Genomic DNA, 14,778 nt, shown 5'->3' on the forward strand with positions numbered 1-14,778 from the left:
CAAGAGAACTGACCAGTTTTTGTCTTTAATTGCTGCTGTCCTCTGCTGGGCATATGAGCTCCTCCTCCAAAGATAGCAGACCACATTTTGTTGTTAAGTGGATGAGCCATAATTCTATACAACTCATTGCTAGAATGTGTGGCAAGGCCATGGATGAACAGGCTGAGATAGACTGCAGTTAGAATTTCACAAAGTAGAACTGTGAGACCTGGCTGGGCTTCCTCACCAGCAGAATTCAAGAGACGTATTAGAGTCGTCATTCCTGTTTATATAAAATAAACATCATCTTTAAGAAAGCACAGATGTGTGTGTGAACATACTCCAGATATAATTTTGTCTGGCAACCTACGTTACTTAGTAATGTTTAGTGTAGAAAAATTCCAAGCTCTACACATTGAAACCCAAGTTGAAAACTTCAGGAGAAAGAGGTAAGCTCTTAATTTTTAACAATTTATTAGCTTTTTAGCTTTCTGTTTTGGACTAATGGTTAAAGAAATACATAACATTTTTTTCAATTATTATAACGACATTATAATCCTGAAAACTGAAATTCTATCTTTTCACTTTACAGTGGTATAACCAATCAAAAATCATGGGCATCAACCTGCATTACACATTATCTGGCAAGTGTTCTTTCACCCAATACTAAACCTCTTGTCATGTTTTTATGCTCCCACAAAAGGGCGTAGTTTCAGATGTGCCTTCAACATGACACTTTGTGCACACAAGTAAAAGTGCACATAGTCATGGCCAAAGAATTCTGCTTTTTGTCATGCTCTCAAATTTGCACACATAGCATGTGAATCTACTAAAAAATAGAAAAAGTCAGTTCAAAGTGATTCGTAAGAGCAAATGCTAACAATTCCTTGCCCAACTCATCAGAAATTTAACCCTGCGATTAACTAACAAAAAAACAGATGACAAGCTAGTTCCTCAATAAAATCTCTAGATTCAGTGACAATGTTTGGCAGAAGGGAAAAAATGACATAGCATCAAATACAAAGGCTGTTTCAGGTTATCCATGAAGATTTTTAAAGAGGAATTTTCTGATTTAAGAAACGATTCTCATAATAAGTAAGCACATTTCCTGGCTATGCTTACATTAAAGTTAGTGCTGTAAACTCAAGCCCATACCTAGATGTATTACATTGATAACACTCCACCTAATGTAGCTCCCTAGCACAGTTTAACTAGCATAAATGTCAGCACACTCTAAGTATTACCTGAAATCTGACATTAATTTTACAGTTACAGAAAAGCATGATTTATTATAAATGTCTCATTTTTAATAGTTTTAAGGTAGTTCAGAAGTTATCCATAAGGTAAAATAATTCTTAGCTGGAGCACAAACCAGGACAGCCTTCCCGGTCCTTGGGACTCAAGAAGTAGGATACTAGTGCTACAGGTGGCATAAGTAGAGCACACACAGGACATGACTTCACCCTACCTCCAGTTTAGCTGCTCTCTCTTTACTAGATCCAGCACCAAAATTTTTTTAGTTAAAGAAAGCAACATAAATCAACTTGACTTAGTGAATAATCAGAAGTAGTACCTTAGATGTTTTGAAAAAAAAAAACAACAACCCACAACATTTTAATCAAAGAACTCAACACAGCTGTCACAAATACTACTAGAAAGTCATAGCCACATGCTCTTACAGTGGATCCAGATAACTCAGTTTTCCTTAAGAGGAAAGAAACAAGTCTAGATACCTGGCCACTGAGCAGGGGATGTGTTGGGAGTCACTGTTTCTTCTAAGCTTGCTGCTCTTAAAGAATGACGCTGAGTTAACAGGACGGTCTGGTACACCATTCCAGTGAACTGATTTGCTTGAAATGAGCTGTGAAACAGAGAAGAACAGGGAAATAATATTTATTTTTAAAAGTTATGTTTACAACTATTCAAGTGATAACACTTTCTAGATGCAGGCAAGTGTGATCACGGCCTTCTGGTGCCCTATCCATTACCAAGACAGTAATGAGAGAGCTGTCTAAAAATCACTTTTCATAGTGATGTTTTTTTTTTTTACCTGTAGCTATGGCCATCACAGAGACATTGGTAGATGCAAGCAGAGAGCGACGCTGCTAAGGTATGCATTACATATATCTGAAAGACAAAGTTATACAGAACTCATTACAGCCAAAGTGAGCTGTGGTTAGTATCACAGCCTTTCACTCTGCATACACACGTGTAACAAGCACTGGACACAAAACATCTAAGTCCTTATGCATTTACAAAGCCACCTTTTGCTTCAGAATTTGTATCAGACAAATCAGTTCACACCTTATGAAAAGGATGGGGGAAAACTCACTCACCCCACCAACACATAATCACAGATCAGCTCCATCTGAAACGTTTTCAATTATTAAACAGCAGTATATTAAGCCTGTATTCAATAGTCCTATGTAATTGCGCCCTAAAACAGCAGCAGTTTGCTGGCTCAGAATACAAAGAATTTATTTCAGAATGAAAACTATAATGCAGCTTAGTTTTTGACCAATTCTAGTGCAGCTCTTGGACACACACTCAATTTACTCAGTATCATACTGATCAGCACTTTTAATACAGCTGACACTTTTTTCTTAATGCATCACAGAACACACTAACATTAAAAAGCTAGAGAAGCTGTTAATCAAAAAGGTTCCATTAAAACAAAAACAGTTTATTGTATTTATTGGTTTGTTCCCTCTAAAACAAAGCTAACTAGGACTAAGCCATCTTTTTAGCGTTCTCTAGAAATCCTTAATAAAAGCAGACATGATCTGGGACCTAACAATACAAAACTTCAGGAAAGACTCAGTTTTACTTCCAGTCAAAGGTTAAATACAGGATAAATCTTACAGAAACAATTTTTAAAAACTACTATACAAACACATACTGTTTCACAAAAAACAGTATGGGTTTATTGAAGTTTGCAGACACTCAGTTTTTGCACTTAAACATTTAATTTTACTTATGTTTAAGAATAAAATGTAGAATCTGCCATTAACATAAAAGAAGTAATGAACATACTGTCATAAAGACAAATATTATGCTGATGGTTCAGTATAACATGTTTTCCACTAAAATGTCCTCTTGGACAAATATCCAGTTCTGAGAGAGGCCAATCTACAACAGCTTGTTGAAACAGATGCTCAACGCCTCAACAATGATAGATGATCACTGGACATTTCTGTAAGCTCAAGTACTACACAAACTGATTATGTTTCATGGTTTGACTTTGTCACAAATAAGCACAGCACAAAGTTCTCATGCTGTCTGAAAGAAGAATTTGTGACTTCAGCAAACCAGACGATAACAACAACACAATTATAAAAAAATGCATACCTTGCTGTTCTGAGTATCCGGATGAGGTGGTGAATCAAGGCTTATTATAGCATGTAATATATCATGAGTTAAATTGCTAAGATGTAGCAATGGATTAGCCACCACTGTTTTGGCACTAGCTGTGCAAGCAAATAGGAGAGGTATGGAGTTTTGCTCTGGTGGAGGGCTGGAAGGTATCTGTACTGACTGCTCCTAAAAACAAGCAAGAAACACGTACACAAAGCAATGGTACATATTCTTTAAGGGAACATAGTAACTTTTGAAAGAGGGAAAAGTATTCAATAAAACAACAACAAAAAATAAACAGTGTACATAAAAAACCCTGTTAAAAACAGATTTAGAATTATTAGAAAACACATGTAAGCTACAGTAGGAAAATTTCAAATATATGACAAAACACTTTCAAATAAATCTACAAACCTGAAGCAGAGAAAACAAAACCTAAGCTCCCCCACATACCTGCTGAGATTCCTGCAAGAGCAAAATTAATTCCATTCTGACAGATGCCAAGCCTCCACCGTGTGAGCCATGAAGTATACAGTAACTAAGAAACATTCTGAGGAGAGACTGATACTTCAGAAGCCATTGCCGTCGTTTCTGAAAGTCTTCTTTCTGCAGCATAGTTTTTTCCTGGTCAGCTAAGTCTTCAGTGTTTTCATGTAATGTAGCTTCCTCTGGCATCCCGCTAACTCCTGACTGTGTCTCTTCTACTTCAACACCATAATCACAGGTCTTCTGAAGAGCTACCACTTCTCTCTCAAGCCACTGGTAAAGCTGATACCGCAACTTTCCACCATCAACTTCATAGCCAGTGGATAGCGTACGAAGCTCCACAGTAAGGATTTTCAGGCACGCCCTAAACTTCAGCTGTGCTGAAATTATATCTTCTGATGGACTCAGAATATCTTTGTCATCAACTACACTAAAAGATTCTGTGTAGCTAGAACCTGTTTCATGCAATTTTTCAGTTTTCTTCAGAGGTTTTAGCTCTTTCATTACCAAGGAAGAATCTTCACTTTCCTCATTTTCATCACTGTCTGACTGCAACTGCAACTGTTCATCTTGGAATAGAGCACTTGGCTGGCTCCAATCAAAAGAAAGAGTGCAACTTGAATGTTTTCCTGATGAGCAATCTGAAGATGAACCTAGACCATTGAATACTGGCTGTGACCAATCAATACTGGAAGCTTGATCTTTTGTTTCAAACTCTTTAACTGGAGATAATGGTGAGAAATCTTTACTAGTATCCACTAAACTAGGGGATTTACAGAATAACTTTGACCTCTTGACAACTTTGGGCATCTTTGATAACACTTCTAAGGCCAACATAGGACAACCAGCTTTTAGATGAGCATATGCAGTGGTGAAAAATAGCCGTCTTTCACCTAGGTTGATTTTGTCAGCTAATCCATTTTCTACTGTTAGGCAGATGTGTGTGGAAGATGTGTCAGAAGAGCCAAAATGACGCCTCAGCAAGAGGGGGTGTGTTCTTAGGTAGTTATAGAAGTTAAACACTGCAGGGTTGCAACTCGATGAGCCATCCCCTTCATCTGAAAAGATATGGCAGCATGAAGATAAAGTACCACTCTGCATGAAATAATCAATCTGCAAAGTCCTAAGTTCATCAGAAGGCTTTTAGGTCTTAGTATCAATTCTATTGTCTATTTCACACATCCATTCTACTGTTTACTTCACTGCACCCTCCTCTCCACCTTCATCATTTGAATACCTCAGTGGGAAGGACATTGCCAAACCTACTAAAAACAAGCAGAGTGGGGCAGTAGGCATGACTTTTTAAATTAAAACAGCTATCATTTCTTTTCTTTGTATTCAGGCCAGTTTTACTGATGTCAAACAAGGCCACTGTCCTGGTAATTTTACATTTCTGAAGTCTCCAAGTTCCATGTCTAAATGACAATAAGACAATAGCTTACTTCTTTTATTTAAGGTTGCTTTTAAAAAATTGGAATAGTATTTTTTATTTTGTCTACATCTCAAAAGAAATGCAATTTACAATAAAACTAAGACATCTACAACTTTTATACATGATGGTAGCAGTATTACATACAAATAAATGAATTACACAGCAGTGCAACATCTACTCATTTCATTTTCATGTCCACAAGAAAAAAAAACCTGAAGACGTATGAGAATCAGCATAGCATGATTCACACAGCTTTCAAAGGTCTCAGGATAGCTGAAATAAACCCTTACGCTCTCCTCTATGAGAAGCACAGCTGGTGACAGTTAATAGAGAGAGCTACATAAAAATGCACATTCTAGGTAAGAAAATAAGGTAAGACACCACAAACAAGCCATTAACTGACCACAGAAGAATTAGCAACACTTTAAAATTATTTTACACCGAAAGATGAGGTCAAGATAGAAAAACCAGTTTCATGAATTAGCTATCCAATTCCAGTATTTGAGCCTTTTTTTATCCCCTTCCAATTTCTCTCAGTAGCCAGGACTGAAACCAGCTAACTACCTAGGACTTGAAGCATTTCACTTCAATGAAAACACTACCTTTAGGAAATAATACAATTAATTCTTAGAAGGCCTATAAAGCCAGCAAGTGAACATAGAAATGAAATGCTCTAGGAGACTCATGTGCTGTTTCAGGCAGCACATGGACCTCCTAGCACTATTTCAAGTATCAAAACCTTTCTATTGGAACTATATTATTGTAGTCAGCTGTTATAAAGGCCTAAAAGCTACAAAACACCATGTCTTCCAGAGTCTCCTATATAAGTGGCTAAAAAAAAAATTTGTTTCAGGCTGTGATGGAGTCAAATTAATTTAAGAAGTTAATTTTTCTCTTCATCTTTAGACTGCTTCTGGAAAAGCAGCTGCATTACCGCAGGGTCATTCCAGTATCTTGATAGTTACATGCTTAAAGGACAAAGTATGCATCCATGGGATACAGGGTAACAATAATACAGTAACCATGTGTGCTATTAAAGTCCACATGGATTGCTACAACAAGTATTTACTAAAAGTGGTGAGGAACTGTGTGGTACCTGGTTTTGTTCAGATGACACTTCAAGAAACTGTGGCTTAAATGAGCAAATATTTAAAATCAAGTCAACAGGCCAAATATCTATATTCTTACCTCCTTCATCTTCAACAGAATGTTTAATCAAAGTGTCAAGAGCCTTGCTATAATCTTCCAAAATCCAGTATGCCATGCTTCGCAAGAAAGGGTCACAGTGAATGTTCCCTGAACTCTCTTTTCCAGTAGACACACTTCCCAAAACTCTCTTCTGTAGCACAGATTTGTAAGTACTAGACACTTCAAACTCCGATTCATAAAGTCTTGATATTACAAGAGCCAACTGAGTATCATGCAGTTTTTCAAGGCAGACCTAATTAAAAATAAATATGTTTAAATGATCAAACTTTGTAATTTCTCCTCAGTTTAAAATTATTACAGGGCAGGTAGTGACATAGATTCGCTCAGATTAAAGTAAGTAGGTCTACCAACTCCATAAAAAGTGAGCAGGAATGAAGCAGAACAGGTGTAGCTAAGTATCACATGCAAGACTGGATTTGCATTTCTTCAGTTTAAGTATGGCATGACAACAGATCTTTGAAATCAACCAGCTCTATAGATCATTACCAATGTCCACATGCCATCTCTTACCTCTGGATTCTAGCTGTTTTAGCTACAAAGCTTTACAGAACAAATCCTTTATTATCACAGAGATTAATTTCCTCACAATTATGCAATTCAAATAGACCCAGGAAATAATTTGTGTTTGCCTTGTTATTTTGTATAGGGATTCTAGGAGCTAATCCTCATCTCTGCCAAAACACGACATGTGGAAATGAAAAACTATGCTTGTCTTCCTAGAGGACAGGGTAGAAAATCTGAAAGGAAGCTAACTGTAGGCAGGCCCCTTAGTATTGGAGCAGAGAAATTACCCGTGTCACTTTTCAGTATCAGTAATATGACGGCTAAAAAGGAATCGGAATGTAAAGATGAAGGTTTTGTATTTATCATTTATTTGGGGTGGGAAAGAAGAGAAAAAATTGAAAGCATAAGAAGCTTCAGGGGTCATATTAATGCAAAATGCAAACTGCATTCAAAGTATTTGTACATTTGGGACAATGTAACAGTCTTAAACACTGAAAATTTTCTTACCTCCACTGCATCTTTTAAGTGTCCTGCCAGCAAGAAAAACGCTGCAGAATGTTCAAACCGCTGTTTGCCAAGCAAAGAAAAAGCATTCTTTAAGGCTGCTTTACGCCATCTGTCCTCAGTAAAGTTATTTCCAAAAAACTGTGTCATTTTAGTATCTTTTTGGGACCTGCATATCAAACATAATTGATAAAAACATTTTACTCTTTATTAGTTACACTACAGTTCTTAATTTCTGCAGATGTCAGTATAATTTTACACAGATCTACACATCAGGAAATGCAGAGTCCCTCACCACACTGGGATTTGAGAAGGCTACTTTAAAAATAGCAGAAACTTCAATTAATACAAAACCTAATGGTATTTTCAATAACCTGATACAGAAAATCCCTGCTTTTCTTAAGGTGAGCTCTTAAGTGACAATGAAAATTAGTTTTCAGAAGATTTGCAACACTGAATTGCTGTATCAAACTGCAGTTAGGAAGACATAAGTCAGTCCCCTGATCTGCAGGTAAAATTTTTAACAACACTTATGTAAAAGATAGACGTGACATTTTACATACTACACTGCTGGTCCTCAAAAGTAAATCAGAATTAACCAGTAATTGAAATTACAGCAGATTTGAGACTAAAACTTGGAGCACCTATCTTCAGAAAGAGCAACTAAAGTCTTTCAGTAAATATAAGAAGGTTAGAAACTACTCATTCAATGTAATGACTAGTTTAGAAATCCACCTCAGCTTTCAAGGATAGTATTTGTGCTTCCTTTGGATTACAATCCCATTCAACTTTTTCCTCAAAAATTAAAATAGACAGTGTGAAATTCCATGTAAAAGCTTGAATACCTGTACAATCCCCAGATAACAGCCTTCTTCTTCATTGCAAGGTAAAAAATGGCAGCATCAAGTGGATCATTGTTTCTCTGGAAAGCTGCTTTAGCCACCTGAGAAGACAGTTCAAAAGTAAAAAAACAATCACAATTTAAATTAATCTTAAGTGAGATTCTTGGTGCTTCTGGCATCTCATACCCCACAGTGCTCTGAAGTTCTCTTTAATACAGGATCCCTACTGTCACTTTGAGTCCAATGTAAGAACGTGTGAAGATACAACAACCTGTTTGATATCACTTAGCCCATGCTCTTGCAGTTCAAGAAGCTTTTTTGCAGATCAAATGGGAATCCCTATATCTGAAATCAGTTTCTTAAATCACAGCAAAATTAATTTACTAGTTATTATTATTAATTTACTAGTTGCAAGACGAAGTCTTGAAAAACAGGCTGGGACCAGTGATTGCTTTTGGAAGGTGGAAAGGAAAAAGGGTAAGTGGCAGCAAGAATAGTCCAAGTGCCATGTAAGATAATCTTAAACTCAGGCCCAGAATATCTGGGTTTTTTTTAATGCAAGGCAGTAAAGTAAAGTAATGATTTTTTTAATGCAAGGCAGTTTCATAAAGTAATGATTAATTACTGAAGATTTGAAAGTAAAAGTAGAGACATGCATTTTATCACTTCGTGCTTTGTAGTCAAAGTATCTTGTGCATGTCATTTTCTAGCTCAACGCACTTGGCTTTTCCAAGAGCTTAAAGCAAGTGATAATGAAATTAGGCTTATTACCACACTTGTGATTATTAAAATATTTAATATAAAAAACTCAACAAAACCCTCAAACGAACAAAAAAAATCACCAAGCCAAAACAAAAAATATAAGGTTTGTTTTATCACGTAAAATAATCAATTTGCAAGACAGATGAACATATAATATCTAAGTTGTACCCACATCTGATAGGTTTCTAAGAAGAACCTTTTCCCACGACTTGCTTCTCAGTTTTGCTATAAAAAACAACTATATGCTCCATCTGTATCTTGAGCATCCATAATAAGCACTGTACAATATTACCTTTAAGATGAAGTATCTAAGAGCAAAAACTGCACTCCACAATGGAATCTGAAGTCTAAAGTACTAAAAAAAGTTAGTTAAACATAGAGGTTCATATTCATACAGAGCAGCTTAGATACAAAAAATTACAGCATGGAACACTCAGAAAAAGTTCATTATCTAACAACTTAAAACTACATAAATAGAAGGTAAACACTGGAGAACAGCTGTTTGGAAGGAGTTTATTGGGTTTTTTTAGAATGCTCTGTTTACCTTTTCTATGCATCTCCGCAGGCTGTGGATGTTACGAACCCACCATCCCACACCCATAGCTCTGAGCTCAGACCAGGTTGGATCGCCCTTCTGCACTGCAGGGAGCATACTCAGGAGCTCCTCCTCTGCTACGGAATGGAATGCCCAGGCAAAGTGACTCGTAGATAAACCTGTACAATGAACATTCAAAAAGAAAAGAAAAAAAAGGAAAAAGAAAATTCAGAAGATATTCATTAATAAAATAATCCAGAACCTGAAGATAAAGGGGTGGGAACGGGGGAAGGAAAGTAGGTCAAACTGCTTGTTTTGAATTTTTAAGTGCACTGCTGGCGAGGCAACAGAAATTTAAGGGTATTGGTTAGGACTGCATTTCAAATATTACAGAAAAATTATACAACTGGAAACAGCTTTTCATCTGCAAACTCCTTAGGTAAGTTTGTGAAGAACAGAGTTTCTCCATGAAGTTCAAACACATGGATAGTAAGGGGCACTAAGATTAGCCATGACACAAAGTGCAGTGTACTGATTACATTTTTCAAAATTTTGAAAGACAGGTTCACTATTCTGACTTGGATTAGAAAATGCACAAGTTTCAGATAATCAGGGCAAAACCACCTTTGGTGATAGAGATACAAAAGAAAACTTGAAATAAAAAAATCTTATGAGGAAGGAAGCAATGATAAACAACAACATAGCTGGCTAGGGGTAATTGCAACTCTTGTGAGGGCCAGGTGCTTTTTTGTAGAAAGGCACTTCCACATTTGCCCTGGAAGCCCTTCCCACTCTCACTCATTTCTGAGCTCACCAGAAACAGAAGTATCTCAACTAAAATTAGTCCAACAGAAAGTTAACTCTGCAATACCCTGCCCTGGCAGTTGTGGCAAATTCCAGCCTCTGATTCAGCTGAGGGGCGACAAGCCATGCGACTGAAAATGCTATCACAACTATCATGATGGCTAAAGGAGTAATCATAGCCAGTCCTTTACATCTGATTATCACTTATCAAATCCATCTCGTTCTGTCATCTGCAATATCAGGATGGAACTAGTTAAATTTTACTAAAAAAACCTTCCCTATATGAAATAGTTTATTGTATAATTACAGTAAGTATATAGAATTATTTAAAGTGTGAGTAGTAATTCTTTTTTTCCAAATATGTACCAAACCCATACGTAAATAGGTGCAGTTGTCTACTACATTATTCCTGCAGAAGGTTATTGGAACAACATGGTAGTAGAATTTCATTTGGAAAATTTGGGGTATTTAATTTGGGGAAACAGAAATTCTCCCCTACCAACTAAAAACTTGTTTGAAAAAAATCAGTTCCGAGACCTTTACCTCAACCAGAACAAGACATTTTCTGCTCTAGCACTCATTCATATTAGACATTTATAATATTTCTTGAAAAACCCCAATGAATTAAATTACTGATTCTGCAGAGGCACATCAACAGCACACCATTCACAGGGGCAGCTACATCACTAAAACCCAGCTCATCTAAGAAAAGATGTCAGTTACCTTGGTGAAGCAGCTGGGCTCGATGCACAGGAGGAAGCGCAGTTGTTAGGAAGGTGTGACGCCGGACAGCCAATAAAAATTTTAAACCACACTCATCGAGAGTTTCTCCACCTGGAAATAAATATTTTTACACACATTTTACAGCAATTAATCCAAGTAAGTATTGTAGGTCTTAATAGAAGAAATGTAAATTTGTTACTACTAATACTTTTAATTTGTAAATGATAGCTTAGTCCATAATTCTTCCCTTCAAGAAAAGAGAAAGAAGAAAATTTCAAATATAAAAACTTCTGAAGTTATTTGTTCTGTTTAATGCAAGAGACAGAAAAAGTTATATATTAAAAAAACCAAATCAAATTCTTCCTCAATTTTTCTACACGGTACAACAAATATTTGTCATTCCTGTCTCTTCAAAAGTGAATTAAAAATATTTATAGTATGTGGACTGATAGATTCACAGTGGCATTACCAAGTGGCAAAAGAAAATTTTACTTTTATCCAAGCAATAGGTCTTGAAACAATTACACCATGAAATGAAGGTGCATCATCATCTTACAAGCCATAAAAATATTCCACAACAGGAAAAAAAACCCTGGAAAGGCTGTGAAGCACAGTAGTACATTTAACTTGGAAGAGACAGCTTACCCTGACTTCTGTCCCTGCTTTCTCCAATGTCAGTACTGGTAGTAGCAATTGTATCTGCCAAGGCCATCAGTGACATTTGCTCCATCCTAGTCAGACCTGGCAAGCTTGAATGGAGCAAGTGACGAGAAAGAACTTGAGCATGTTCTGGTCCAAAGTAAGTCGGGCTGTATTGAGAAAGATCAATGACTTTTGAACTGTCTTCATCTGCCTCAAATGTGACAAGGTCATCTGTACTTATAACATTATTTTGGAAAAGATTTTCGTAATTGTCATTGGGCATATCCTTTTTACTTTGACTATGCTGATTATTGGACTTCTCTGAACAGGAATAAGATGAATCATCATCCGCAGCAAGCAGAGCATACAGAGGCAATGGTGGAACAGAGTCTATTTCTATATAGTCTGTAGTCTCTGTTTTACTGAACATTTTGGGATCTCTTGCAGTGCTTCCACTGGCACTGATCGTCAGAGATCTGAGCCTCCTGTCATGGTTAGGCTCAGACTCATTTATAGCAACAACTTCTCCAGCAATGCACTTCACCAAGTGGGACAGAATGGCTTTTGCTCTGCGTACTTTGCCGAGATCCATGAGTTCCAACAGTTGATATGGATGGTACTGAGGTAAAGTTGGAGATAATGTATGAGCTGCTTCAAATAGACCAGAATCTTCCATTTCCATAGACAGATCAGAGGCAGACCTTTTCCCACTAAGTTTCTGTGCAAGGCTGGTCATGGATCTGGTCAAAGTTCTCTTTGGTGGATGCAGACCTGAGGCAGCTGACTGGCTTTGTTTCATTAAGCTAGTTAGGCATGGCATACTTCCACTGCAGGAATCTGTACTAACTAGTTCCTGCTTAGAAGGAGATTGCCACTGGGAATAAACATGCATTTCACAATCCATTCCAACTACCAGAATGCCATCACGCACCCAAGACAAGGATACAGGAAAAGGAGGTGACCCCTCCACAGATGAAACCAAGTCAACACAACGCAGCAAAATAAACCCAGAAAGAGTCGCAGCCTGAGGACTGCCACTGTGGGAGACTGTAGCAATCTCGTTACCATTTTGTTCCTGCCTCCTCCCAGACACCTGACCAAACATATAAAGTTTTGATCCAATTCCCACTGTCAGAATATGTGAACCATCTTCCCTAGACATCCAATCCAAGTGTACCAAGTGCTTAGTGTTGGGTATAATACTTCCACCATGAGACAGAGAAGTATCTTGTTGGTTATCTGCCACTAAATCGCTATCAACACTAACACCAGAGTCCAACATGGTGCCTAGCTCATCTAATTTAAGTGTCTGTTCTAAAATCCAAGAAGAACCCCCTGTAGACTCACATTCAAAAATACTAACGTGCATCACAAAATCTTGAGAAAGATGACTATTTCTAGATGCTGCCTGCTTGTATGCCACTGCTAATCTGTTTGTGTGTGCACAGCTGACATCAGTTGGCCTCCCTGGAACATTAATAGCACTACTACTAGGAAGTCCCTCCTCAATCAATAATGGCCATTCTTCCCATACATATTTAACATCACTGTCTGTGCCATATTGTGGCATGGAAGAAGCTTCAGTGACAACCCTGCATCTCCAGAATCGAACTTTTCCATCAGAGCAGGAAGTAGCCAGCAGATAAGGTGCACGACAAACAGGATATATGGAAGAAGAACTGAGATGTCCTAAAATGGAAAAAAATACACTCTTACTGGAGGAAATACTAAAAAGCAAAATTAGCAACATTTTTATTCAGCCACTATTTCAGGGCTCCAAATTAAAAAAAGTATTTCTGCTTCCTCACAAAGAGGTCATTTATAGGGCCTCACAAAGACGGTATGTCAAATATACCATGAAACCTTTTTACCCTTTGATTGCATTTTGTGCCCCAGAGTGGAGTCAAATAATATTATTTAAACACGAATACTAACATATATTCTGTCAAAAAAATATTTCTTCATTGAAAAATCTAAAACTGTATTTTAGAAAGACTGCTGATGAAAACCTTAACATTTAAGTACAGATCCTACAAAAAATTTCATGAATGACCGCAAAACAAAATTTGTGTTTCTACTATTCTCTTAAGTAAGAGCTTTATTTTAATGTTAGTTGCAGGATTGAAATATTAAGTGACAGGAAGTACATTTTAGCAAACCTTTTGGATTCACCTACACACGTTGGTTCTAACAACAAATCCAAAACTCACTATTATTTTGTTGCTATTTCAAGACCAAAGTCAGAAAGGCAGAGATTCCCTATTTTAGTATTTTAAAAAAAGATGACAAACCTGCTGATGGCTTTACACTTATTATTTCGACTCCTTCTGGCATACTCAACTCTTGACTGTACACCATTTTGGAAGACAGAGTAAGCCAGCTGGTACTCTGAAGGTTTGCTCTACAGGCCCGATACTTTTGAGTGAAAGGTGACTGGATCTTCTCTGGATCTGGTGAAGAATACAATTCTTCTGTTTGTATTGTTTCTTCAGATGGATTCGAACCTATCTTTTCATCTAAAAAAAGGTATGCAATGTTAACTTTAAAAGATCAATTATTTCTTTTAATGTAAGAAGTTATTTTATTCACTTTAGTAGTTCCAGAAGGGACAGACAAAATCTGACTTAAAATTTCACATTCGTTGTCATTAAATGTATTCTCATATTCAGATTTAAAGAGAAACACTAGGACATCTCACGTTAAATACTTCAGAGATCCTAGAACTGCTGAGAGATTATAAAACAATCAAAGCATGACCAAAAAGACCAAAAGCTGCAAAGAAATATGTATGTGGCTATCCATTGAAAATAAGGTTTCAGTAAGCATAGAATACCTGCAGCTAGGGAAAATTAAATTAAGGCCCTCGTGTCTTAGCTTACAAACTGATGAAAGTTATTTTTGAGAAATGTTTTAATAACAGATTTATTTTATTTCTTAAAACATAGGCTCTCAGATCATGTGATATGAATGCTTCCCTTTTTTGATAAAACTCAAGACCTGGA

At 36.9% G+C, this 14,778-nt stretch overlaps 1 protein-coding gene across 4 annotated transcripts in view; it reads right to left on the reverse strand.

The window, feature by feature from the left end:
* The window catches only part of DMXL1 (Dmx like 1), a 77,093-nt gene that overhangs the window by 27,617 nt on the left and 34,698 nt on the right, over positions 1 to 14,778 (reverse strand). For all 4 annotated transcript variants that reach the window (XM_054290073.1, XM_054290072.1, XM_054290071.1 and 1 more), the window contains exons 17-28: positions 14,068 to 14,292; positions 11,780 to 13,465; positions 11,135 to 11,245; positions 9,617 to 9,786; positions 8,314 to 8,411; positions 7,472 to 7,637; positions 6,440 to 6,692; positions 3,787 to 4,877; positions 3,328 to 3,519; positions 2,030 to 2,106; positions 1,713 to 1,840; positions 14 to 262 (exon numbers count right to left, since the gene is read on the reverse strand). In XM_054290073.1, the coding sequence (XP_054146048.1) occupies positions 14 to 262; positions 1,713 to 1,840; positions 2,030 to 2,106; positions 3,328 to 3,519; positions 3,787 to 4,877; positions 6,440 to 6,692; positions 7,472 to 7,637; positions 8,314 to 8,411; positions 9,617 to 9,786; positions 11,135 to 11,245; positions 11,780 to 13,465; positions 14,068 to 14,292 (4,446 nt within the window). The remainder of the gene's footprint in view (positions 1 to 13; positions 263 to 1,712; positions 1,841 to 2,029; positions 2,107 to 3,327; positions 3,520 to 3,786; positions 4,878 to 6,439; positions 6,693 to 7,471; positions 7,638 to 8,313; positions 8,412 to 9,616; positions 9,787 to 11,134; positions 11,246 to 11,779; positions 13,466 to 14,067; positions 14,293 to 14,778) is intronic.

Source organism: Melozone crissalis, unplaced genomic scaffold, assembly GCF_028551555.1.
Source record: "Melozone crissalis strain CALT ecotype California unplaced genomic scaffold, PUWL_Pcris_2 ptg000005l_1, whole genome shotgun sequence".
In the NCBI taxonomy this organism is placed as follows: domain Eukaryota; kingdom Metazoa; phylum Chordata; class Aves; order Passeriformes; family Passerellidae; genus Melozone; species Melozone crissalis.